This window comes from Miscanthus floridulus, chromosome 9, assembly GCF_019320115.1.
Source record: "Miscanthus floridulus cultivar M001 chromosome 9, ASM1932011v1, whole genome shotgun sequence".
Lineage (NCBI taxonomy): Eukaryota > Viridiplantae > Streptophyta > Magnoliopsida > Poales > Poaceae > Miscanthus > Miscanthus floridulus.
Genome location: NC_089588.1, coordinates 125,090,657 through 125,117,712, shown reverse-complemented (window position 1 = coordinate 125,117,712; position 27,056 = coordinate 125,090,657). Strand labels below are relative to the sequence as shown.

Below are 27,056 nucleotides of genomic sequence, written 5' to 3'. Positions count from 1 at the left end.
GGCGTGAGCTAGGGTTGTGGCGGCACTGCAAGCTCTGTGTGTCGATGAAATATGGTCGGCAGTCCACCGAGGGGGTGCCTATGGTGGTAGATTATCGGTAGACGGTGTGTGTAATCAGGAACCAGATGGTGACACAAGGCGCAGAGACAGCATTTAGATAGGTTCGGGCCGTCTAGTCGACGTAATACCCTACGTCCTATGTCTTTGGTGTATTGTATTGAGATGTATACAGATTAACCTGTCCTCTAGGGGACCCTTGTCTCTCCTTATATACTCCGAAGAGACAATGTTACAAGTAAAGTATCCAATTTGGTACTATTACAATATCTAGTACAACTTGTAATCTTGATGCGTATGCCTTGATCTTACGGGCCGGGCCACCTCGGATGGTGCGGCCCATGTACCATCTTGTGGTACTCGGGGGTATATCCCCCACAGCTAGTCCCCGAGCGCCATGTATTCTGATGCGACACGCCATTTCAACCTTCTCCGGACAGTGAGGCTTGAGTTCTTGACATCTCCGACCACCATTGTCGCCGGAGAAGTAGGTTGTCCAAAGAATGTATGGTGCTCTTAAGAAGAAAGAAAAAGATTTCCGTCCCGGGAAGTGTGCCCACTTGTATTTCTGAAAAGAAATATAAGTGCGTCTTGAAGCGTAGCATCTTTGATCATCAGAGGCGTAGTGGTCGAAAAACAAGCACATTCACCGTAAGGTGAAGTGTGCCCACTTAGTCCCCGAGCCTGGTAGTAGGTGACGTAGGCACGTGGTGCCAGGGTCTAAAAAGAATTCCCAGTTAAGTTGAGAATCCAATTGTCGTACAGGCGATACGAGATGCACCGGCAGGTGCATCGTATCGATGTAGTCCCCGAGCTTGCTGGAAGGCGAGGTATGAGCCTTGTAGCAAGGTCTAAATGAGAAAGAATATCCTAACTGTATGTGAGTCGCCAGTCGCATGTAGTTGAGACGCAAAGTCCCCGAGCTGTGGTCGGAGAGTGGTCGAGGCAGTCCCCGAGCACAGGTCGAGGAGCGAGCGACGAAGTCCCTGAGCTGTGGTCGGAGAGTGATCGAGGCAGTCCCCGAGCACAGGTCGAGAAGCGAGCGACGAAGTCCCCGAGCTATGGTCGGAGAGTGATTGAGGTAGTCCCCGAGCGTAGGTCGAGAAGCGAGCGACGAAGTCCCCGAGCATAGCTCGAAATTCCTGCAATATAAATATGTAGAATGGTAGTACATGATGTACAAAATAATAAATTATGGAGAAAAAATCAGCGGTGAAGAAATAGCGTATGACGCTCAGCAGTCATGAGCATGATGTGATAAAGCAGTTGGTGCTTTGTAAACATCAGTGTTAATGTGAAGTTTGTATTTATACTTAATATAAATTACCCGACCAGTTAGTATGTAGCTGAGTCTCCAGCCCCAGCTAGCCCGTTAACCATAACGCGGGGGGCGGAGCCCATGCACGTGTAGGAAGAACAAAGCGTCGCTAAGGAGCCGCTGCCGACCACCCATAACGCAGAGGGCAGACGCTCGTGCACGTGTAGGGAGGAGCCGGAGACAGGGCCTTTTCTGGAGACATCAAGCGTCAACATGACTGGTCAAGGATTTGCATTAAGTATAGCTGTATGTTATATTTAAGATTGTATACATGGACAAACGTTATTTGAAGAATAATCATGACGAAGACGTTGTGGAGGAACGTCGTAATGAAAACTGTGTTAAATATAAATATTAGAAGTGTACTTATCTTTGATAGAAATCTAGTCGGCGGTGATGAAGTCGTCCGGTCCTCGAGCTTTTCGGCCTGTTGTGACATTGGTCGCGATTGTTGTAGCGCCGTTCTTCGTGGCGATCATCATTGCGACGTGGTCTGGTGGTCGATGTGGTCGGAGCTTGGCGGAGCCGCTCGGGACGTGGTCTGGTGGTCGGAGCTCGGCAGAGCTACTCGAGACGTGGTCGACGTGGTCTGGTGGTCGAGGTGGTCGGAGCTCGGTGGAGCCGCTCGGGATGTGGTTGATGTGGTCTGTGGTCGACGTGGTCGGAGCTCAGCGGAGTTGCTCGGGACGTGGTCTGTGGCTCGATGTAGCTTGCTCAACGGCTCGACGCGGCTCACCGTGGCTCGCTCAGCGGCTCGACGTGGCTGTCCAGACGGCTCGGCGCGGCTCGCCGACAGCTCGACGTGGCTCGCTTGACGGCTCGAACGGCTCGCTGAACGGCTCGCATGGTGTCTTGACAGCTCCATGTGTGCGTGTGCACATGCAAGTGCCACAGCAATCTGTAGTTGGCCTTCCTTCCATGTAGATGTATATACGTAAGCACATACAACTAGCTTTGCACGGCTCTAGTAATTGGCATGTAGCGAATCGATCTCAGTAGACGGACTGGAATCTTGGAACCGCACAGCGGCGATCTGAGCTTCGCTTCGATTCACGTGCAACAGCAGCCAGCAAAATAATTCGTCACTGCCTTCAGTACAGGTACAGCACCGTGTTTGATTATCTGATCCGATCCGGTGGCTCCGTTGGAACTTGTCGCTGAGTAGCCGATGCACAGAACAGAAAGCTCCAAGTAGTAGACTGATCCTTGAACACGACGTTGAATCCGACATCGAGTCTCGTTAGGTTGTCGGCGGACGCCATCGTAGCAGACCGAGTTGCCTGCGTAGCAGATTGATTCCGTCGCCGACTGATATCGAGCCTGTCAGGCTAGTATGCCGCCGTAGGAAGTCAAGTTGCCACGAGCGGCGTCGATCTTTATATCCCATCTGGTTCGCCGTAGATCAGCGCGCACGATCCCCTAAAGGGGTCCCCTACCTGGCGCGCCACTATCGATGAAATATGGTCGGCAGTCCACCGAGGGGGGTGCCCGTGGTGGTAGATTATCGGTAGACGGTGCGTGTAATCAGGAACCAGATGGTGACACAAGGCGCAGAGACAGCGATTTAGACAGGTTCGGGCCGTCTGGTCGATGCAATACCCTACGTCCTGTGTCTTTGGTGTATTGTATTGAGATGTATACAGATTAACCTGTCCTCTAGGGGACCCTTGTCTCTCCTTATATACTCCGAAGAGACAAGGTTACAAGTAAAGTATCCAATTTGGTACTATTACAATATCTAGTACAACTTGTAATCTTGATGCGTATGCCTTGATCTTACGGGCCGGGCCACCTCGGATGGTGCGGCCCATGTACCATCTTGTGGTACCCGGGGTATATCCCCCACACTGTGCGAGGTGGTGTCGTGTGTAGATGGGAAAGGAGTGCGAAGGGAGGGGGGTGGCTCTCATAGAGCAGCTTGGCATGGAAATCGTGTCGAACCACGGAGAAAATGGGAGCAGGCGACGGGATTTGGTTCAGCGGCGTGGGGATAAGGGAGCCGATGGGAGGTTGGGGACGGCGCCAACTAGCGGGCCCAGTGTGTCAGCAAGCCAAGGCGGGAGGGTGGAGGCGGCGCGCATCTACATGGCGTGGGGAACGGTTGGGCTGGGCCAAGAAGGAAAGGGCGCGCGGCGGAGCTGCTCCAGAAGCGCTACCAAAAAGCCCCCTAAGGGCCTGTTTGGTAGAGATTCGTCAGCTCCGGATTCACCAAAACTAGATTCAGATCCACTTTTTTTTGCCAAACGGTTCTAGCTCTACTAACTTCACCGTGGATCTGATCCACCAAAAGGGTGGATCTGGCCCCAGATTCACCAAATTGGTGGAGCACCTCAGGGGGTGCTCCACCAAATCCAAGTTTTGTGGAGTTGAGAAAAATTACCCACCATGCCACTGATAAGTGGGAAAAAACGGTTCATTCTTTCTTTTCCTGTTCTTCTCCGTTGCGACCATCTGCGAACGCGCACTCCCTGCGCCGCGCCTATCGAGCCGCGTGCCACTGAGGCGCCTGCGAACGCGCGCCCTACGCCGCCTACCACTGAGCCGCCATGCCACTGAGCCACTGAGCCGCCTGCGAACGCGCGCCCTACGCCGCCGGCCCTGCTGGCCCGTGCTCCCCGCACTCCCTGCGTCGCGCCTGTCGGGCCGCGTGCCCTCCATGGCGTGGCTGCTAGTTCCTGGCCGAGCGCTCGCCATGGCCATGGCAGCGAGCTCTGGGGCCGCGCCCGCCGAGGCCGCGCCCAAGCCGTGGCCACGAGCTCACGTACTTCCTGCGTGTGAAATGTCGGGAGGAAGAAGATGAAGTCTATATTTTTGCATTATGCTCCCTAACGCGTGGGGTCAAGGTGGAAGTGAGATAGAGATGTTGGTGGAGCTGTACCAAACACTTTGGTGAATCCTAGATCCATGGTGGAGCTGCTCCACGATGGATCCAGGTGAATCACTGATCCAGATTCATCTTTTTTCTTGGTGGAGCTCTACCAAACAGGCCCTAAGTAGCGTACCAACAAGGCAACAATGAACAATAAATTATTTGGCCGGGCAGGTGACATCACTCAATGTCATTTCTCAGGGCATGCTTGGTGCTTTTGTTGGGACTGTTTTGCTAGGCGAGTAAGAAACTAGGTTCAGCTAGTTGTTTGGATCATACACCCAGCTATCCCGAGAAAGCCAAATCGTCTCGCTTGGCTAGGCAAGCTTCTCGTGGCTTGAGCCATCTACAGAAGCGAATCCGGTAAAGGCTCCAAGTATGGCTTTGGTTTTTATTCTCATTTATTATCTCTAGCACTCTAGGATAAACTTTGAATGTATATTTTTTTAGTCAGTCCAAAATTACATAGCGCCATAGGCTCATAGCCCCAAATCAATCTCCAATAATCTCAACTTCATCTAATCCTTAGCTCGAGCGCTCGCTATATGTGCTTGGTCTGTATGAAGCAGAGGGGAGGACTGTTGCTTCGTCTGTGTTGTGAACCAATATATATATATATATATATATATATATATATATATATATATATATATATATATATATATATATATATATATATATATATATAGAACTACTACTCTGTAGCTGGCTACAAAATAACTTATTCTGTAGCCACTTTGAGTTACGATAATTACTATGTTAATTTACGAGATTATAGTAACTCCTTACTGAGTGGTTTAATATAACGTTATGATAAATATCCCCATGTGTTATAGTAACCCAACTATCGTAAATATGTATTGACATTATCGTAAATTAGTATATAAAATTATAGTAAATGGAGGTGGCTACAGAATAACTTATTTTGTAGCTGGCTACTGAATAGCCTCTCCCTATATATATATATATATATATATATATATATATTGTATGCGGGTCAATATTGAGCTTGGTCTCTGTGAATGAAAACCTGTTATATGTGCTTGGTCTCTGAACACCTGATATGGTTGGTCTCCGTGTGAACCAACAACAAACTCTAGCTGATGTATGTTTTATCTAGGTCTCTGTGAACCAAAGTTTGCTATTATGAACCAATGGCGTTGGAATGTAAATACGTATTTTGTTTTGCTGTGTACAAAGTGAGGGAAAACATTACATAACTATACTTTTATCTGTCCTGGACAAATGTTTTTTTTAAGAAAAATTAAATATCACCGAACCGTGTGTATGTGCTATCAACACTCATGTCTCTGTTTAATGGCAGGGAACGGAAATAGCTAAATATTTCTTCCCTTTTAGAGGAAGGGCAAGATGTCTTTTCATACCACACTTATTAGCAGTAGACCAGAGTGCCAATGAGGGGATTCAAGATTTGAACTGGCGGTACATGAGAGAAGAGACGTATTGTCCGGCGCAATCATGGAAATCCTATTGAAATATATACCTATAAAATTTTCAAAAAACTCTAAATGATACACATCTATTGTGCATCTATAAATGTATAGTTCTTAAAAGTTGAGATGCAAAATCATTTTTCAAAAAATAATATGAAAATAAAAAAAATTGATGCACATGTAGAAGACAAAATCATCCAACGGTGACTCACAAGAAAGAGAAAGGCAGTGTTGGTAGATTGTGAGGTGGGTGTCCTGGGTATAAGTATTCAAGACCCACTGGAACTATCAAAACACAAAATAGAGGGACATCATGTACTCACTCGATCCTCCAAAAAAAAAAAAAAAAAACTAGACATTCTATGATTTTTCACATGGACTAGTAGCAAAGAGAAATGACCGTGGTACCCCTATTTATCAAGGTGTTCTCCTCAAATGGAATTGTACATGTAGGCCTGTAGAATGTAGATTACTTGCCATCTTTAGATCTAATCTTAATTAATGTGGATGCATGGTTCATCATATATCCACGGTGGGCTAGAATTGACAAATCGCACCAAAGGCAAAGTGGTCACAGCAGGCCGGCGGGGTACAATTGTGACAACAGCTACGCATCCCATGTTAATCCTTCATCGCCTATTTGGGCCAGCCCAACAACCAAATCGTGTAGTCTTGGAATCGACTGACAACTACGCTACGTGTAATCCAATCCAACGCAATCCAAATACGCTAAAATACAAACAGTGTGGAAAAAAAAATGAGTGGATCTGCATGCTTCTGGTTTCTACGTCGGCCATCGCGATGTTTCTACTGTCTTGTGGCTGCAGAAAACCTGATTTATATATATTTTGGAACATTTATATATGTACTCCAAAAGGACAAAGATAACGTCGTAGTCATCGCAAAATAACAAGATAATAATTAACAACCTTTTTCCGTGCCATTATTTCCTCAGATTTAAAAAATTCTCTATCTTTTCGAACCACTACCCAAAATCCATTCGTTCCATGTAAATCGATGATCCATAAAACCAACTCTGAGAGCTTGTTCGGGAGAGCTTCTCCTGCTCTTGGATTTACTGTAGAAGTGATTCTTTCTACAGCAAAAAAAGAGGAAGAAGATTCTTTGGATTCTCTAAAATAAAATATAGGCAAAATATGTTTTTGTGTCACAATTAAATCACTTTATGAAGTTAGCATAGAATGATTTATTTATACAATATTATTTGACAAAGCTCGTGGATAGGTGGGAATGAGCGGCAACCAAAGTCGGGAGCGATGATGACACTTCAATGAAGTGGTGGTGTACATGATGTGGAACATTTAGAAAGAAAGACACAGAGATTTTTTTCAAGACATAGCCATAGATGTTCAACAAGTAAATGAGGACATTGATATGCACTTTAGGGTTCTTAAAAACCCGACTTATAGCTTGTTCGGCTGGACTAAAAAAAGTATTGTTCATGCTATTTTCACTGTTCATGCTGGTTTTTTTTGAGAGAAAAACACTGCTCCAGCTAAAAAAAAAAGCAACTAGCCAGCCGATCTATGCCAGCCGAATAAAGTCTTAGGCTTCACCGTTTAGCTGGGTCCTTCTGGGCTTTCCTGTTCATATAAACTTCTTTCCTTGGAGACAGTTTTCGAAACAAAAGCTCCTGAATTCAAATTAGAACCGGCTACACAAAACGTCAACACCGCAAAAAATTACTAAAAGCAGGAGGTCAAAACTGCCAAGTGGGTCCCGCGCTACCCCCACCAGGCGCGCGCCACCTCCTCTCGCCACGTGTGGGGTCGCCAAGACGCCAACGGACTGTCCCGTTGGTTCCCGCCACTCCTATCCATCCATATATTTTCCACCGGAAAAAAAATAATAAAAATTCTCAGGAAAATAAAACACACAGGGAGCGAGAGAGGCAGAGAGAGAGAGAGAGAGAGGCGCACTGTTGCGGAAATGCCGCTCCCGGCGTTCCTGGCGGCGGCGGCGAGGCTCGCCGTCCTGGTGGCCGCTGCCGTGACGGCGGCCAACGCGGCCTCCTTCGCGCGGTACCGGCGCCGCCACCTCCGCCGCATCCCCAACCCCATCGACGAGTCCGCCGACCCCCTCGCCGACTTCCGCGCCCTCCCCTCCAACTCCGCCGCCGCCTCCGAGGAGGCCGCAGGTCCCGCTCCCCTCTTCCCCCTCTTGAACCCTATGTCCGCCTTGTACTTGTTTCTACTCCTTGGGTCTAATGGTCCTGGTTATATCATTCTGAAGCGCCGCATTGGTGGGGTTGTCAGTTTTGGTTTTCAGGCAACACAACTGACTAATTTATACAGTATGTATGGTAATTTGTTGCGGAATTGGTTAGCTTTTGTAATCTAAGACGAGTAATTGATCACAGATGGTGTGAATTAATCAGAGAAACTAACTAAAACATGGATGGTTAATGTGAAATTGTAGGTGCAGCGTACTGTATCCCTGCATCATATTCAGTCTTAATCAGTACATCATTGTTAGTCTGCACAAGTCAGAGTCTTTGCTTCATAGATTTGAAATTCCGAACTATAGGTACCTGATTATTGGAAAGCAGTTAATATATATCTATTTCTCGGAAAGCAGTTAATTCCAAGCGACATGGAAGTGCTGAAGGTGTGTCTGATTCTTCGCAGAAGATGGCAATTTCTTCTTTGGGCTAGCGACCGCGCCGGCGCATGTCGAGGACAGGTTGGAAGATGCTTGGCTTCAGTTTGCAGTCGAGCATTCCTGCGATGACAAGGAGGCTGTGCGCGACCATAAGACAGCAGACGCGGTGATGGCATCGGCTGCAGGGGACGGAGGCGCTCAGTTGGCTTCTAGGTCCAGAGGGGATGAAAAGGCTGGTGATGGAGAGAAGAGGAAGCCTCTTAAGGTTGCCATGGAGGCGATGCTCAGGGGGTTTGAAATGTTTTCTGACGGTGGTGAATCTGGTTCTGGCGATAATTGCAGCCACAACGTCGCGGCTTGGCACAATGTTCCTTGCCCGTAAGTGCAATTTGTCGTTTGTCACTTACAACTTTTTCGTCATGTGCTAATATTCTAGATGCTGTCTTTTTTCCTGCACAGTATTGTGCATAATGTGTTGCTTACACTCAATGGACGCTCACATGTGGGCAAACTGTACCAATTTGTTCAGGCAAGAAAGGCTTAAGTTTTGGTCTGATCCCGATACTGAGTTGAAACTTGCTAAGGAAACTGGGATCAGTGTTTTCCGCCTGGGGATTGATTGGACAAGGATAATGCCTAAGGAACCAACTGAAGAGTTGAAGAGTTCAGTAAGTCTTAGGAACCTACTCTGCACTTCATGTGCTTTCTCTGAACACCTATACTCTTTCTTCTCTGTGTAGTGTGTTGTACTCTCTGCAATGGTGGAATAAGACATCCGTCACCTTTTCTAGGTCAATTTTGCAGCACTCGAGCGGTATAGATGGATCATTCAAAGGGTTCGTGAATATGGAATGAAAGTGATGCTTACGTTATTTCACCACTCACTTCCACCTTGGGCTGGAGAATATGGTGGGTGGAGGATGGAAAAAACCGCGAAGTACTTTATGGATTTTGTGAGGTAATGCTTTCTAGCAGTCAAACTGGCTGTCAGGACTCTTCCATTACATGAATCTGTTCAAATAAAGTTAGTTTTGGCTGTGCAGGCTTGTTGTTGATCGTGTATCTGATTTGGTGGACTACTGGGTGGTTTTTAATGAACCTCATGTGTTTGTAATGCTGACCTATTGTGCTGGTGCTTGGCCTGGTGGAGACCCTAATGCAATTGAAGTAGCGACATCTGCTTTACCAACTGGTGTATATAACCAAGCATTACATTGGATGGCTATTGCACATGCAGAAGCCTATGACTACATACATTCAGAAAGGTATATAATACGTTACTTGAAATGCAATTTCTACGAATTTCCACAATTCTGAGTGGAACTCTTTGGTGATTTATACAGAAAAAGTAAAAGGAAGCCAATCGTTGGTGTCGCTCATCATGTATCGTTTACACGGCCCTATGGTCTATTTGATGTTGCTGCTGTCACACTGGCTAATTCATTGACCCTTTTCCCTTACATTGATAGCATATGTGATAAATTGGATTTTATTGGCATCAACTACTATGGGCAGGTAAATTAAATACTAGCTGCTTAGATAAATAATCCGAACATGTAAGCAACAGGAGCTGCTTACTCCATTTTCATGCAGGAGGTGATATCTGGCCCTGGTCTAAAGCTCGTGGACGATGATGAGTACAGTGAATCTGGTCGTGGTGTTTATCCTGATGGGCTGTTTCGTATCCTGATTCAGTTTAATGAAAGATACAAGAGCTTAAATATACCTTTTATAATTACTGAAAATGGAGTTTCTGACGAGACTGATCTGATTCGCAAACCATATATTCTGGAGCACCTGTTAGCCATTTATGCTGCAATCATTATGGTCCGTTCTTATATTAATTTGTAATGAAACATTCCTTACTGTCATGTATATATAACTTCCAGCACTGATAGACATTGTTTTAAAGGGTGTGCCTGTGCTTGGTTATCTATTCTGGACGATGTCAGATAATTGGGAATGGGCAGATGGCTATGGTCCCAAGTTTGGGCTTGTAGCTGTTGATCGTGCTAACAACCTAGCACGGAAACCTAGGCCTTCATACTATTTATTCTCCAAGGTGATCTCTGATCTCAGCAAATTATTATACAGTATCCTGTGTACACATTGTCTGGAAAAGTATAAAACAAATTTGTAATGTTTGTGCATCTTGTTTCTTGGGTCCCTTGTTTTGCATAAAATTATGCAGACTTGTGATAACTTAATTTCTCACTCCCCTTTTTTTCATATTAGCATTTGGTGTTTCTCTGATGATCTTAACAAAATGCACTTGAACTTCAGGTTGTTACAACTGGGAAAATTACAAGACAGGACAGACTGGGTGCTTGGAGGGAGCTGCAACAAGCAGCATTTCAGAAGAAAACACACCCATTTTTCAGGGCAGTAGATAAACATGGTCGGATGTATGCAGGTGTGTGGTGATTCTTCTCGAAACATTCTGTTATATATTATTAAATTGACATTATTCATGGGTAATGGCTTGTTTCTCTTAAAACAGCTTGATAAGTAGGATAAACAACCACTATTGACAGATTGTAAAATATGCCAATGGCTACTGCCTTCAGGCTTCTTGGAGTCGAGAGTGACGCTCCATGTTAGTTTTTTCTTATATTGAATTCATACCACAACTCCTTCAGTTGAGTTATATAATTTTTTTTTGTACAGTTGAATTACATAATTACCAAAGGGCATAGAGAGAAAAAAAAAACCTAGCTGAAATAGAAATTTTAGTTGGTATAAACTGTGGTTGCTGTCCCCACCTAAGAAAAGTGAGCCTTTTGTTCTTCAGGGGGTTTAGATCGGCCTATCCAGAGACCATTCATATTGCGGGATTGGCGATTTGGTCATTATGAAATGGAAGGCTTGCAGGATCCTTTCAGTCGCTTTATAAGATCCATTTTTTCACCAATTTTGCGCAAGAAGAAGATTCATTACATTGAGTATGAGGATATTTCTTATGCTATTTCTCCCTGATGCTTGTTACTCTAGTTGGTGAGTCAAGAGAATGTCAGAATCTGATTTTTCCCTTTCACCATATATCATCTATCTAAAATTGCTTGCTCTTGTTTCTGTAGGTAAAGTAGCATGATTTGTCTTCTAGATAAAGTAAATAAAAAGTTCCTTGAAGCAGAAGTTTCTCTTTTTTGTGGATAAATTACTATGTGCACTATTTATCATGGCAGTAAGTATCTTATATATACCTTTCTTTTTATTTTATTGTTATCTCCTCCGGAATTATTTGCATGTTAAATTCTTCATTTGACTGAAGATTTGGCTGTTTTAGCATCATGTGGACCCATATCCTACTAAATTTTGTTTTACCAACCCAAAATATCTACATCTGCTAGCTCAGACCTATGTCTTGCTCTTCTTAATTGAAGATGCTTTTGGGGAAATGTCTGACTGACCATGTGGGCAACAAAGACACTGTTGTCTAATCCTCTGTGATTCATCAACGTCTTTGTGAATATACACATTCAAGTCATCTGAGTTAATGGCAGCTATTTCTGATCTAAATCCCTGCATCCATCACATGATCAGAGCTACCATCATTACAGGAGTGTCAAACTAACTCTGACACTGTTTTTCCAAGTAATCCCCTGCGTAGGTATATCCACCATGCATCAGTCATGAGTTATCTTCCCACATTTATAATTTTTATTATCCATTATATATCATTGGCCATAGTCTCCATAAAGAAATGAAATTTTGTCATAAAGTAAGCAGGCTTGGTCACAGTTAGGATATTTACCAATGCCATTATGAGGTGAGTGGCATACAAATGATTTAACTTGAGTGTGAATGTTTTTGCATAAAAATTGAAATAAAACTTGTCAGCAGAAGGTACAATGATAGCCAATTATTCTCCTTAAGTGAAGTTGACACATGTAGCCATGGAGAGGCTATTTAGTTCTGTAATTGAATTCATCCTTGACGGGGTGGGTGTAGGACGGGAGATGGTCCGGTTTCATAGTACTTCGATGCACAAAGCGGATATGCCTAACTGTGTTAGCCAATTTTAAGTATTCGGTGCGATTAATGCAGATCTATCCTCCACAAGCTCATGATTTCGAGTGCTCCTCCCGTCCTCAAAATTTAGTACCGCCATATCTTATTGTAACAGTTCTGGTCCTTACCTGACTTTTGGGAACTTCTCTAAAGGCCGTGTATGTCTTCTATGAAGGAACCAGTCCACTAACTTCTGTATGTATGCTACATTACATAGTACGGGACAACTAAATTTGTGGTCCCCCCCCCCCCCCCCACCCCAGTGGGATCCATAATATAATTTTTTTTGGAAAAAATATAGTAAAGGTTCCTTCGGGCTAGTTCCTCAGCCTGTTAGCCTGTTCGCTTGGTCGTATTTGGCTTATAAGCCATGGCTTATCTGCCAACGAACAATATTTTTCTCACACCAAACCAGCCAACAGTACTTTCAACCATGGCTTATAAGCCAAACCAGCCCAAACGAACAGGGCGCCTATCCAAGAATCCTCTAGTCTTCTCCCCCGTGTGATTGTCCTCAGGCACCACCTCCCCCAACCCACCGCGCCGCTGGAAGGCTGCTGCCCAAGCTTGTGGTCCGTAGGGCCAAGCTTGGCACTGGCCGGCTTCGACACAAATGGTCCTGAATCTGGTGCAGGGTGGTTGATCACAGACAGGGGTATATTGGTAATTTTCACGTGTTCCTTAGTCTCTCCTCAGGAAGATAGACGGAGGGAATACATCCTTTTGAAGCTGAACTATTGGACATGTTAATCATTGATCTCTTGGTGCTAAACAATCTAATAGAAAGTCTTAGCAATAACATATATTGAGTTTCCTTGTCATCAAGGTTGTTCTGTCTTGTGGTATGGTCTAACAACCCTACTGTCTATTGGACCACTTTGATCCTAACACTAGTTTGATCTCGCTCGCTCAATCCATAAAAGCATATCATTTGGTTTTTGGGCATCAGCATGGGCTCCAAAATGCAGCATCTGTATTTAGTATATCTTTAAATCATAGTAAGTCATTAGTATTATAAAAGTACTTTGCAAGGCAAACTTGCATGTATCCCAAAAATGACACTTTATTTGTAGTGGGAAAACTTCATAATATAGAGGCCAACAAATTGTACTTTCAATAATCATGATTTTGATCATCCCATGGCCTGATGATACAGTCATAGGATCTTGATTCTATAAACAGGAAAACATCCTAGGATCCTGATTCTATAAACAGGAAAATGGTCCCTATCACCTTACGTGATGGTTTGTATAGCTAACCTTGACTGTCGTCTCTTATTTTAATCTTGTGGGTAAAACTTTCATCTTCCACTTGTGCACTTGCTAAAGTCTATTATTGCAAACAACAACAAATGGTTGCAAAGACCATTTAGTGATCATAATTACAAGTCATGCAAATATTGTTTCCCCTTTTATAGATTAGACTTTTTGTTCCTTCTTATTCACATGCCTTTTCATGTCTTTTTTTTTGTGAAGTAAAGATGGAAAATAAAAAAATACATAACACTTCATAGTATTATGTTGTCTGAAATAAGACAAAAAATATGACAAGAGAGCATCATGTAGTGGTATTTTCTCTGAAACAATATTAGTAATATAGAGCTATACATCCAAAGGTGTTATTTTATCTGTATAGTACATGGAAAAAGCATCATGCGGTGGTATTTTCTCTGCAAAGAGAAAAAAAGGAAACATCTCATAGAAGTCCACAGCATGCTTCATATTAGTAATATAGAGCTACATAGTACATGAAAGGAAGTTGGGTGGTTGCCTTACAGGACAATAGATGCCAGGGCAATCATACAACTGCAGTATATAGGAAGAACTTTGGGTTATCACTTTCGAGGTACATAGACGGACAATAAAGCACTAGTTCAATCATTATTTAAATATGTAGGATTAAGGGCTGACGATGACCGTTAAATCCAAATACCAGTGGATGCGGAAGGATCAGTTGTTCTTAACAACTCGTGGAGCTCTCTCCATGAGGACCACTGGTTTCGGTGCAGCACAGTTCATCTTCACATTCTCCTTCTCTGGGACATGGAAAGCTGATGCAGGGAAGGTTTTCTTAATCCCAGCAATGCTCTTGCAGATAAGCTTTCCAGTTGCTGGATCATCAAGAGCAATCTCCTCCACTGGGACCCACACCATGAGCTCCCTGGTCTTTATCCCTTTTACCTTCTTGATCCTGCCCTTCTCGGCATAGCCGGTGATCTCTGTGCCATAAGAGACCATCCTTCCTAGACTCTGGAAGGTGTGGTCAACCCTCTTGCTTTGCTTGAGCCACACATATCCAGTTTCCTGGACATAACCACACTCGATTAGGTCCTTCAATGGAAGCAGACCATTGGGGAGGCCTGCTTCCCTGAGCAAGAGCTGGGTACACAGTTGGCAGATCTCGTTGCCGTAGTAGACCTCAGCCTTGGCCTTGAGTTCATCGGCTATAAGAGCCATGTTCTATGGGCTATATCTCTTTTCTCCCACTCTCACCTTTCTTTTTCTTTGCTCTGATCACGTTTTGAGGCTTTGCTGTGTGTGATATGATTCTGCAGTGCATGGCTGGCTTTATATAGGAAATGCCTTATAAAATTGTGCTTCAACATGTTAGGAATTTTCCATCTTGCCATTTTCTATGAAGGACATATAACATATAATAATGGTCATAAAACCTGTAGGGTCCTCTTCTCAGGTTTAATGTTGAAGCAGTGTAAAATATCTTGTGTGTGGAGTATAAGATGGCCCAACTGGAGTTATGTCATGTGACCACCGGTTGAGACTTGGAGTCTACCCACCGGTCATGGTAGTTCATACTATTTTAGTTTTGATTCATTTTTTCTATCTCGCCCTGTCGGTACAAATAAATGGTCCAAACTCTTGTATATAGTTGAGCAATTGGAGAGTATACATGGATAGTTGAGCAGGTAGAAATGTATGTAAGTCACTAGTGTTGGTTTCTGACTTAGAAAAGTTGCCTCAGGTCATCAGGTGAGATCAGAGTTCTACTAGTGCCCCTGCTGTCTCTGTTTTGCTGGACATCTTTGAAAAATTATCTTTGAAGAATGTGTATTGTGTGAGCTATTTCAGTGAGAGGAGTGTTGTAGATTGGCTTATAAGAATGTATACTTCCTCCATTCCAACCTCCAAATTATAAGTCATTCTAATTTTCTTGAAGAGTCAAAGCATCTTAGTTTGACCAAAATTACAAAGAGAATTACAAAGATTTATGACAACAAATAGGTATACTACGAAAAATATAATTAATGAAGAATTAAATGTTATTATTTTATTATATATAAATTTGCTCAAACTTTAGATGTTTTGACTCTATAAGAAAGTTGGAATGACTTATAATTTGGGACGGGGAGGGAGCATAACCAAAAAAGATGTGGATATTGAGCAGGAGAGTAGATATTGAGCAGGCGAGTAACTTGGGTATGTTAAACCTTAAAACAAGAACATAACTTATACTAATTTCTGAATTTGGTGGAGGGGTGTTGTAATTTATTGGAACATAAAACTGTTCTGGCATGTTATTGAGATTCGTATGAGTGAGTCACCAAGCATGTTCTGTGAAAATTACGAGTTACCAAGCATGTGCTGAATTTATCTGGTACAGATTTATCCTGGCACCTCGGACCCTTCTGCAGCAACTTCTTGATTGACACCTAAATTTGACTTACAGATCTATCTAGTACAATCTTTATTGAAGACGAAAGATTTATGAATGGTGTTTAGTTGAGCCTGTTGAGGATCATGTGCGAAGAAAAGAAAGCAAATGGAGCACAGAGAAGGATCAGATTGGAGTCCGTAGTTTGTTAAGCTCCTGTATGAAGTACACGTGCAATACGGAAGGCATCAGGATATTATACATAGAAGCAAAGAAAAGGATACTTTACTTTCGGCAACGTTGCACGGAAGGAAACACCAAGATAAGTCCAAGGTTGTTGACGTAGTGCATGCAACATGCATTGATCTTGGATGCAACTTTGTTTGCCAGAAGACGACGACCAGTGACCTGTTCTTTTGGGATACATCGGCCGTGGAACAAAGACCGACATAGTTGTGTATTTACGTATGCAAAATACCGAAATGTTTCTATTCGGCTCAGAATTTCTATATGTAAAGGACAGAATAACTGTTCTATATAATTATAAAGGGTGACGCTGATTGACAAATCCAACACTCAATAATCAAAATCAATCTACCTTATACTTTTTATCTTCTATATACCTCAAGCTTTTTCAATCCTCTTGTTGTACAGCACATCTCTCGATGAGGTATATCAGCATTCTATGTGGTCTTGCTGATCTTAGGACATCCCGCCGTGTGTTGTTCCCCCTGAGACCTACAAGTGTGTGATCCGAGTTGGCGGCAACACAACTGTAAGCCGGTAAACTGCCAACCAACTAAAACTAATGCACTTCGTCCGATCCACTACTGCCCAACACCTGACACACTTGCCATGCTCAATACCTGCACTGTACATGTTGCGTATTCATTGTTGTAACATGTAAGCTCTAGAGACGTGACCTTCTTAGTCTTGATGGATAATCTGGTCATTTGTATGAGGTGTGCATTTAGGTTCATGACCTAACATCTCCTCAGAAGACAGTTTTGAGCAGTGGGCCAATTGAATTGGTCCTGATGAGGTGAAGCTCCAGGGCTTTATTTATCTTGTGCTATTATTTCATCTCTATGTTCAGTAGTCAGTACAATCCAGCTTTTGGTCATTTTGATACAAACAGTTTGGATTACTGCCAATCTATGTTCACTCTGTCCATCATGTCTCACCCTGGTACTATGTATTGGCCCTCCCTATCTACTCGCTTTATTGTCGTCATGGTCCTGCATGTGCCTAGTCTCTTCCTTCCCTAACACGGTATTGGAGGTCCTGTATATTCTGATTCATGAATCTGGAGGTACCTCGTATGTATCGTCACATTATAGAAGTGCAAAGGATGGGCATAGGGTTCAGGTAGCCGTCCAAGTGTACTGTAGCTGGTGTAGACGGCCGAGATTATGTGGTATCATGCTCCAGTTGTGCCTGTAGCATATGGGAAGAGGATGGATAAAGGCAGGAGGAGGTACATGATGTGGGGTGGTACATGCATGTGCTTAGTTAATGCCATAATGGTGATGCTGTCTTCGCCTTCTTTCAGGCCACCCAATCAGCCTCCAGCTATTATGTGTGTAACTATACAAGTACATAGATTGGTACAGATCTTATTGCCTGCCAGAAAATGACTAGTGACAGATAATGAATTCATGTAACAATGTAGGAGTATATATATATGTAACACAATGAATTCAAGTATTTTCATGTTTAGAAACTTGCACCACATGTATTGATACGTTGAAGAACATGATCAATTGACTTGTTTTTACATTAAGATTTGGATGTTGTCTTGTGTATCTTATAGACTTGGTGTTGACGCCGAGATGTCACTAGTGGAGAAATGACTTTTGATCCACTTCAAAATTTGGTTTTAGTCCCGGTATTTTTCGCGCCCGGGACTAGAGAAACATTTAGTCCCGGCTGGTAGATCCAACCGGAACTAAAGGTCCCTGTCCAACGGCTACTGCGGCAGGCTTTTGCTGCAGGGGACCTTTAGTCCTGGTTGGATCTACCAACCGGAACTAAATGTTAACTTTTACTCCCGGTTGGTCCCTCCAACCGGGAGTAAAAGTGTACTCCCGGTTGGAGGCTCCGTCCGGGACTAGAAAGGGACATTTAGTCCCGGTTGCTGTCTCCAACCGGGACTAAAGGTCCCCTCCTATATACCCCTTCTTCCTTCCCGAGCCCGAGCCACTTCGATCTCAGTGTTCTTGCTTCATCGCCGGCCTCTCTTCTTCCTCATCATCGGTAATCACAAGATTTCTTCGATTCCTCCATCGATTCTTCGGTTCTAAAGGTTACCAACTTTATACTCTCAAGTCTCATGTTTCATCAGTAGCATATCTCATTTTATGGACTAGATATATGTGGTTTTTTATGGTGGATTTTTTTTATTTGTAAGCCATTTAAGCTCAAAATCACTTTAAAGTTTGCATATTTGGATGAAGGAAGGTTAAAGTAGTTATTCAAAACTAGTATTCAACTTTCATTTCTAGCATGCATAGCACACTTCATGGTTTAGAGATATAAAGAATTTTAGAGTTTTTTTAATTTTATTTGTTTATAAAATGAGAAATTTATATTATATTAAAAATGAGTATAGAGAGTAGATGACAACTGCTTCCGGGTCCTCGACCTCTCATCGGGTTCTGTGGGGGTATTAACCCCTATACCCTTACGGCTAGGCTTGGGCCGGCCCAGACCAGGGGGTCTGGCCCACTAGAAGACGACGCGCGGCTCGGCCAATCTGCTTGGAGTCCCGCGTAAGGAATCAAGGCAGACCTGGAGATCAAGCAAGATCCTGGTCGGTTAGAATAGGAATCCTTATCCGGCCACCTATGGCAATTGTAATTGGTTAGGATTAGTTTCCAGATCTGTAACCCTACCCCCAGACTATATAAGGCGGGCAGGGGACCCCTCTTAAAAACATCTCTCATTGACATACAGCAATACAATCAGATGCAGGACGTAGGTATTACGCCTTCACGGCGGCCGAACCTGGATAAAACCTCGTGTCTGTCTTGCGTCACCATCTTGTTTGTAGCTTGCGCATCTGTCTGCCGATAATCTACTACCTTGGGCATACCCCTAGGTAGACTGCCGACCATATTTCATCGACAGTGGCGCGCCAGGTAGGGGGTGTGCGTACTGCTCCCCAGAAGAACAAGATGGTCATCATCCCCGGTTCCATGGCTACGCCGAACGGCCTCACGCTCACCATCGGCCAGATCACCTGGACCACTTGCTCCGACAACTTCATTGCCATGACCACGGAGGAGGCGCGGATCCGATCTGCGTCGACCACTACTTCACTGACATCGGCTACGGCTCCGACCACGTTGGATCTGTCTCCGACTACACCAGCATCGTCTTCAGCCACGCCGACAACCCGTCGTTCGCTTCCTCGCTACAAAGGGAGGCAGATCGACAACACCGACCTGCTCGACTCCATCGACTGGGTCGGCACCAAGCTTGCTGAAATCCTAGCTCTGGTAAGTTCGATTCAAAATCAACCTACCATGCAGATAACCACTACCCACAACAGATCTACCCGACCAGCTCGGGCCAATCGTCCTACACGACTCGGTACGGATCTCGTGGTCACATCTACTCCTGAAGGGCGCTCCATTCATCGTCGATCAGCCCCCACAACGGGTCTCCAGCTCTCCGAGTGCGAAGCCTTGATGGAGAATTACCAGGCTCAGCCCTACGGCCTGCGCAATTTCATCAACATGGTTCGGATTGAGGAGAATCAAGAAGGATCGGTCCACACAGTTCAAGAGGGCGGCTCAAGCTCCCTGTCCGGCATCACATCTAATGGCTCCGTCCACACTGGGCTCCAGTATCATGACAATGAAGAAGTTGAATACGATCTTGATATCCCAGACCACTCCCCGGGGTTCCCATGATTCCCATCCTTCCCACCAAGGCGAGGAGGCTTGATCAATGTCATCAGTAATGACGAGCCACCGGCGGTTGGCGAAACAGAACAAGACAGGCTAGCACGCGAAGCACGCAATATTGACTGGTTTAATCGCAGACAAGCCGAAGCCGAGGCGGAAGAGGAGGCACGACATATAAGGTTCTAGCCACGTGACCTCAATAATGCCTTTGACAGGGTAGGGGAAAAGCAGGTCTTTAGGACTCCAAGCGCCAACGTAGCTGTTGCTATGGCAACAATGCAACGATGATGAAGACGCAGATCCCCGTCATAAGTACATCAAGCCAACCGACCGCGTCCACACCATCATTGGGGGCAGAGTGTCCATCGAGACCAAACGAGAGCACAAGCTGCTCGCCCGCGCTTGCTTGAACATGGCCAACACCGACAACCTCATCACCGATCCATGGCTCCCTCCTTGGTCTCACCGTGAGATCTCCTTTAGCAGAAAGGACCAATGGATGGTTCTCGATTCTTGTATGGCATTTTCCTCTGGTTCTCGATCCTTGTATCAACAAGGTTCAGTTCGATAGAGTGCTGATTGATGGCAGCAGTTCCATCGATATACTGTTCAAGAACAGTTTGCCAGCCCTGAAGATAACCCAGGCTGATCTCAAGCCATACGATGCATAGTTTTGGGGGTGTTCTCCCCGGACAGAGCTCCACACCTCTCGGGCAGATCACGCTACCTATGCAATTTGGTACCCCAGACCACTTCCGCACTGACTACGTCAACTTCGTGGTCGCCGACTTTGAAGGCACCTACCATGCTATCCTTGGCCGACCAGCGCTCACCAAGTTCATGGCCATACCTCATTACAGGTATTTAGTGCTCAAGATGTCTACTGAGAAGGGGGTTCTAACTCTTAGGGGCAACGTATACACAACTTACACCTACGAGGATGACAACTTCAAAATAGTAGAGGCTCACGACCTCTCTATTCGCATGGCCGAGACCATGCTCGATGCCAAGCAGACCCCAGACGACCACCTGGAGATCCTGAAGCTCGAGGCCCCACGCAAGAACATCAAGTCCAAAGAGCACAAAGAGATCCAGCTGGTCGAAGGTGATCCCAGCAAAACAGCCCTTATCGAGGCCAACCTGGATCCTAAATAGGAAGACATGCTCGTCAGGTTCTTGAGGAGCAACGTGAGTGTGTTCGCATGGAGACCCGCTGACATGCCCGGTGTACCTCAGAACTTGATCGAGCACTCCTTAAACGTCGACGGCAAGGCCAAACCCATCAAGCAGAAGCTACGACGGCTTGCTCGCAACAAAAATGAGGCTATTAGGGTAGAAGTTACACGGCTTTTAGCAGCCGGATTTATCAAAGAAGTGTATCATCTGGAGTGGTTAGCCAACCCGATTCTTGTACGCAAAAAGAATAAGGAATAAAGAATGTGCGTTGATTACACTGATCTCAACAAACACTACCCTAAAGACCCCTTCGGCTTACCTCGCATAGATGAGGTCGTAGATTCAACTACCGGTTGCGAGCTGCTTTCCTTTCTCAATTGCTACTCTAGTTATCACCAGATCGCTCTAAAAAAGGACGACCAGATCAAGACATCCTTCATCACGCCCTTCGGCGCCTACTGCTACACGACCATGTCGTTCGGGCTCAAGAACGCTGGGGCTACCTACCAATGCGCCATATAGGCTTGCCTCAAAGACGAGATAAAAGACGACCTCGTCGAGGCTTATGTTGATGATGTAGTTGTCAAAACCAAGAAAGCATATACCCTTGTCGACAACCTAGAGCATACCTTTGCAGCCCTTAACACATTCCAGTGGAAATTAAACCCAAAGAAGTGCATCTTTGGTGTTCCATCTGGTATACTGCTCAACAACGTCGTCAGTCACAATGGCATACGCCCTAACCCAGAGAAAGTAAAAGCAGTCTTCGACATTAAGCCACCCAAAAAGGTGAAGGATGTTCAGAAGCTTACCGGATGCATGGCTGCCCTCAGTCGTTTCATATCAAAATTAGGCGAAAAAGGACTACCGTTTTTCCAGCTGCTCAAAGCATCCGAGAAGTTTGAGTGGTTGGAGGAAGCAGACGCTGCCTTTACATAGCTAAAACAATTCCTTACATCACCTCTGGTCCTCACTGCTCCTAGAGAAGATGAAACCATCCTGCTTTACATTGCGGCAACTAATCGAGTGGTCTCCACTGCTATGGTGGTCGAGCGCGATGAGCCCGGCCACGTCTACAAGGTACAGCGACCAATTTATTTCATCAGTGAGGTGCTCAATGAATCCAAGACCAGGTACCCATGGATTCAGAAACTGATCTACGCCATACTAATTACATCCCGAAAGTTGAAACACTACTTCGACGGATATCGTGTGGTGGTCATGACCAAGTACCCTCTGGGAGACATCATTCGCAACAAGGATGCGAACGGGCGCATCGTCAAATGGGCAATGGAGCTATGCCCTTTCTCCTTGGAATTTGCAAGCCGTACTACAATCAAGTCTCAGGCACTTGTCGATTTCATCGTCGAGTGGATAAACTTAAGCACACCTGCCTCTCAGGGGCCCGCCGAGTATTGGAAGATGTACTTCGATGGCTCTCTCAACATCGACGGCGCAGGGCAGGAGTCCTTTTCGTATCACCATCCAAGGAGCAGCTCCGATATGTCCTCAGGATTCATTCCCGGCATCTAATAATGCCGCCGAGTACGAAGCATGCCTACACGGTCTGCGCATCGTGGTCGAACTCGGTGTCAAGCATCTCTATGTCTATGGAGACTTGGCTCTGGTCATCAACCAACTCAACAAGGACTGGGATACGACCAGCAAAAAGATGGACGCATACTGCAAATCGATCAGAAAGCTGGAAGGCAAGTTCTATGGCATCGAGTACACACATGTGGTCCGGGACAAAAATCAAGCAGCAGATGCGCTGTCAAAGTTAGGATCATCCCGAGCCAAAGTCCCACATGGCGTATTCGTTCAAGACCTACTCACGCCCTCCATCAAAGAAGAAGATCCCACGGTCGACAAGCCTCCAGACCAGCTATTGGTGGCTACGATTCCGACGTCAAACAACACCAAACCACTTCGACCACTAAGGAGCCTGACTGGAGAGTACCTTTCATCAAGTACCTGACAGATGGTAGTGGTTACACCGATCGGACAGAAAACGAACGCCTGATGCGTCGCAGTAAGCAGTATCTGCTCGTCGATGGCAAATTGTGGCGCAAGAACGCGAAGGAGAAAATCTTGATGAAGTGTATAACCCAGGAGGATGGTGAACATCTCCTGGACAAAATCCATTCTGGCTCCTACGGCAACCACGCGGCCTCGAGAACACTGGTTGGCAAGGCTTTCCGAGCAGGGTTCTATTGGCCGTCAGCCATAGCCGATGCAGAGAAGCTAGTCCGCCATTGTGAAGGCTGTCAGTTCTTTGCCAAGAGAATCCATATACCAGCACACGAGATTTAGACTATACCAGCCTCTTGGCCCTTCACATGCTGGGGACTGGATATGATCGGGCCTTTCAAACCGGCCCCTGGGAAATTTACATGCGTCTTTGTGCTGATCGACAAATTCTCCAAGTGGATAGAGTACATGCCCCTGGTCAAGGCATTTTCAGAAAAGGCTGTCACGTTCATCGACCAGGTCATCCACCGCTTCGGCATACCCAACAGCATCATCATTGATCTGGGTACTCAGTTCACTGGGAATGCTTTTTGGGACTTCTGCGATGAAAGGAGCATAGTAGTAAAATACCTCTCGATGGCACACCCTAGAGCTAATGGACAGGTCGAGCGGGCAAATGGTATGATCCTGGATGCACTCAAGAAGAGGATGTACAGAGAGAATGACAAAGCTCCTGGAAGATGGCTCAAAGAGTTACCAGCCATGGTCTGGGGTCTCAGAACCCAGCCTAGTCGCAATACCGGCGTATCACCATACTTTATGGTTTATGGCGCTGAGGCAGTGCTCCCAGCAGATATAGCCTTCAGATCAGCACGGGTAGAGAACTTCGACGAATACAAGGCCAATGAAGTACGGGAGCTAGAAGTGAATAGTGTAGAAGAGAAGTGGCTCGATTCTTGCGTACGTACAGCCAAATACCTTGCTGTTTTGCGCAGGTACTACAACAAGAATGTCAAGGAGCGGTTCTTCGTGGTCGGGGACCTAGTCCTGAAGTGGAAGATGAATCAGGCTAGTGTCCACAAACTCGCAACCCCATGGGAAGGACCCTTCATGATCAAGGAGGTTACACACCCTACATCTTACAGGTTAGCTCGCCTAGACGGCACAGACGTACCCAATTCCTGGCACATCGACAAGCTTAGGCGTTTCTATGCTTAGCTACTAAGATATGTATCCCTCTTGTACTATTGATTTATTACAATAAAGCTATTATGATTTCTCCGACCACTCTAATGTGTCATTTCGAAGTCTATTGTTATTCTAACTCTACCAGTTAAAACCGACCACCATTCCTTCTCGGGTTTTCGGAGCAGGCCTTGTCTCTGGTTCCTCCCAAAGCGTGCATGGGATCCGCTCTCTATGCTACGGGTGATCGGTAGGTGCTCTCTGGTTTGACTTGTGTGTTTCTACGTGTGCACAAGCTACGCACCTCACACTCGGACCGCAAGACAAACCAGGGCCATACAAACCTTTCAGGATGACATGTCGAATAAACTGTACAACTAAATAGAACACCAACACGTTCTAACTTAGTTACATCAGCACAATATCCGAGCTTAAACATGTTTTCTACAAAACAAACAAGCTCATGTTGATATACAGTTACGTTATTACAAGCTTGCCTAAAAAGGTCCAAGTTTACAATAACACAACTACATCTTCTTCTATAGCTATAGCCTACACTAATGGTTGGTCGAGGCACACGGGACCTACTGCTCGCTGGGCCTGACATCACGCTTGGGTCTCGAGGACTCCGGCATTGATCGAGCTGAAGAAGATGGCCCCACCGACGCCTAGCTGGTCGAGACCGCAGGCTTCACCGGTTGGCTTGAAAATAAAGGCGCTCGCAGCTGACTTGTTGACGGTGTTCCTTGTACGGGTGGTGTCGCACCTCCACACAGGTTAATGTCGCCAATTATTTTCACCAACAAGTCTAGCTGGGTCATCCGTAGCTCCTCGGCCTTGTCTGGATCTACCTCCTTCGGGTATCCAGCCTCCAGGCGCTTGAGATCGATCAAGGGGTAGTGAGCATGTACCATGCTCAGCACATGTGTGCCTGCATACTCTCCTGCCTCCTTCATGAGCTCCTGGAACCATCCCCATTCCTTTTGGCATCTCTCGATCAATCCCGGCTATGGCGTCCTTGGCACATCTTCTACTAGCGCCGGATCGATGAGGTTAAGGACCGGCAAAATGCCCTTTGCCACCTCCTAGCATCGGCTTTTCCAGGTGTCACGGTCCTTGGTGATCTCTTGGCATTGCACCTTCCAGCCGTCACGGTCTTTCATCATGGCCTCTAGATTCTTCTTTGCATTGACTTTTATAACTGCAAACCGCACACGCTATTAAAATGTCAGACCACGCCAAAATACGGCAGGCAACAAAAGTGAGCAAAGGCGTTTGGACAACTTACCTTTTAGCTCCTCTGTCATCTTGGTCGTGTGGTCCCAGAGCTACGACTGGTCTTGCACCAGTTTTTTGTTGTTCTCGTTCAGGCGATCACACTCCATGACCGCACGACTGTTCTCCTCTCGGAGACGGATCACTTCAGCTTCTAAGCCTAACATACAGCTGTTACTACCAACAACACAACAACACTTGTCAGTAGTCGGTATGATAAAATGGCTACTTACTTGTTCTTTCCTACTCTTTATTACTGAGCTAGATGACCAGGTTCTGGTTTTGGGACTCTTGCACCGTCTTTTCATGATTGGCGGCTTCAAGTCACTGGCGCAAGCGTTCCACCTCCGCCATCAGCTCCTTGTTGCTTGCAGCGATCCCCTCGATCTGGCCGAAGCATTTCTTGCGGTACCTTGCGGTCTTCATTAGGTCCTATGTGTAGATAGCTAAGTCAGACAACTACGACTAGATAGCAAGACCAGGGGGTGAAGCAAAGCTTACCTGCACCTCCGTCACAAGCCGTTTCGCCGCCCGTTCAACTTTCTTGGTTTCTTCGACCTCCGGGATTTCCTCATGGACAACCCATTAGTCGTTTCGCCAACACGACACATACACATGTTGTCGCTTGTCTTGCAGATGGCCCAGAACCTCCTCCACCTCGTCCTCTTCAGGCTCTTCTTCAGGTCCTGGTGCTGGCCCAGCGTTGGCTGCATCTATGATCACCACAGCCTTCCCATGAGCTGCAACGACGGTACATGTGGGCTATGCTCTCACCTCCGGCCGCTGCTCCTCGGTCTGCTCCGTCACCCTCGACGTTGATGTGTTGCCCTCAGCAGGTTTAGCGCTCGGAGCACTCGTGCCCGGCTCGGCTGGTCCCTCGACCACCTGCTCGGGGACTGTTGTCTGACTGCTCGCTTGCTGAGGCCCCGACGAATTTTCTACTATGGCTTCCTCGGTGGCCGGCTGCTGGGCAGTCTGCTCTGAATTTATTGGCGGAGCCACGCCACTTTCGGCTAGCTGGTCCAGACTTTCTGTGGACGCTGAGCTAGTACATCCAAGATAAGTTCAGAAGGCATTCATATGGAATGCAAATTGCTAACTTATATCAAGGTTACAAATACTTACATGTTGGAAGCGCGGAATGATGTGGAGAAGGCACGTCTCTTCGGCCGTACTTGCTCCACGTGCTGTGTGGGTGACTCCTAGTCTCCCTCTACATCCAGCACTCTCGCTGGCCCTTGGTGCTCGACCCCTCCGCCACTTGTCCTTCGCGCTATAGTGGTCGGTGGTGTGCTCGTTTGAGTTGTTGCTCCCATCGCCGGTCGTGTTCCTCGCCCATGAACTCCCGAGATCGACCTGGCTGCATCCTTCACCGCCGTCAGCGATGTGAGTTCCACAGGCGTGGAGGACCCACCTTGCTCCTTTGTCTCTAGTTGCTTCCTCTTTTTATGAGGGACAAGTTGAAAGGTGTCTGCATCTTCTTCCTCCTCTGCATCATCGTCCGACCAGGAAAAAACCGCCTTCCGACGCTTGCTGGCCGGGTTCTCCTCCGGGTCCTCCTCGGGCTCATTGATATTTAGTGCCCCCCGGTGAGCAGG

The 27,056-nt window shown here is 45.9% G+C and overlaps 2 protein-coding genes across 4 annotated transcripts; one reads left to right on the top strand and one right to left on the bottom strand.

Annotated features, from left to right (window-relative positions):
• Positions 1 to 7,579: 7,579 nt before the first annotated feature.
• On the top strand, positions 7,580 to 16,549 carry LOC136484229 (beta-glucosidase-like SFR2, chloroplastic). Of its 3 annotated transcripts, none has more exons than XR_010765832.1 (12): positions 7,580 to 7,856; positions 8,350 to 8,698; positions 8,850 to 8,988; positions 9,112 to 9,278; positions 9,364 to 9,585; positions 9,664 to 9,835; positions 9,914 to 10,147; positions 10,233 to 10,382; positions 10,604 to 10,733; positions 11,112 to 11,314; positions 11,398 to 11,504; positions 16,016 to 16,549. XR_010765832.1 is itself a non-coding variant. In XM_066481452.1 (10 exons), the coding sequence occupies exons 1-10, from the start codon at positions 7,649 to 7,651 to the stop codon at positions 10,823 to 10,825; spliced, it is 1,779 nt and encodes a 592-aa protein (XP_066337549.1). In that variant the 5' UTR covers positions 7,580 to 7,648; the 3' UTR covers positions 10,826 to 10,840. The 3 variants fall into 3 exon arrangements, 1 of the variants encoding a protein (XP_066337549.1); XR_010765831.1 differs by having other exon boundaries at positions 8,347 to 8,698; XM_066481452.1 differs by lacking the exons at positions 11,112 to 11,314; positions 11,398 to 11,504; positions 16,016 to 16,549 and adding an exon at positions 10,821 to 10,840 and having other exon boundaries at positions 8,347 to 8,698.
• Positions 14,025 to 16,019, bottom strand: LOC136484230 (uncharacterized protein At5g01610-like). The gene has a single exon (XM_066481453.1). It carries the CDS (start codon positions 14,785 to 14,787, stop codon positions 14,281 to 14,283), a length of 507 nt encoding a protein of 168 aa, XP_066337550.1. The 5' UTR covers positions 14,788 to 16,019; the 3' UTR covers positions 14,025 to 14,280.
• Positions 16,550 to 27,056: the final 10,507 nt, after the last annotated feature.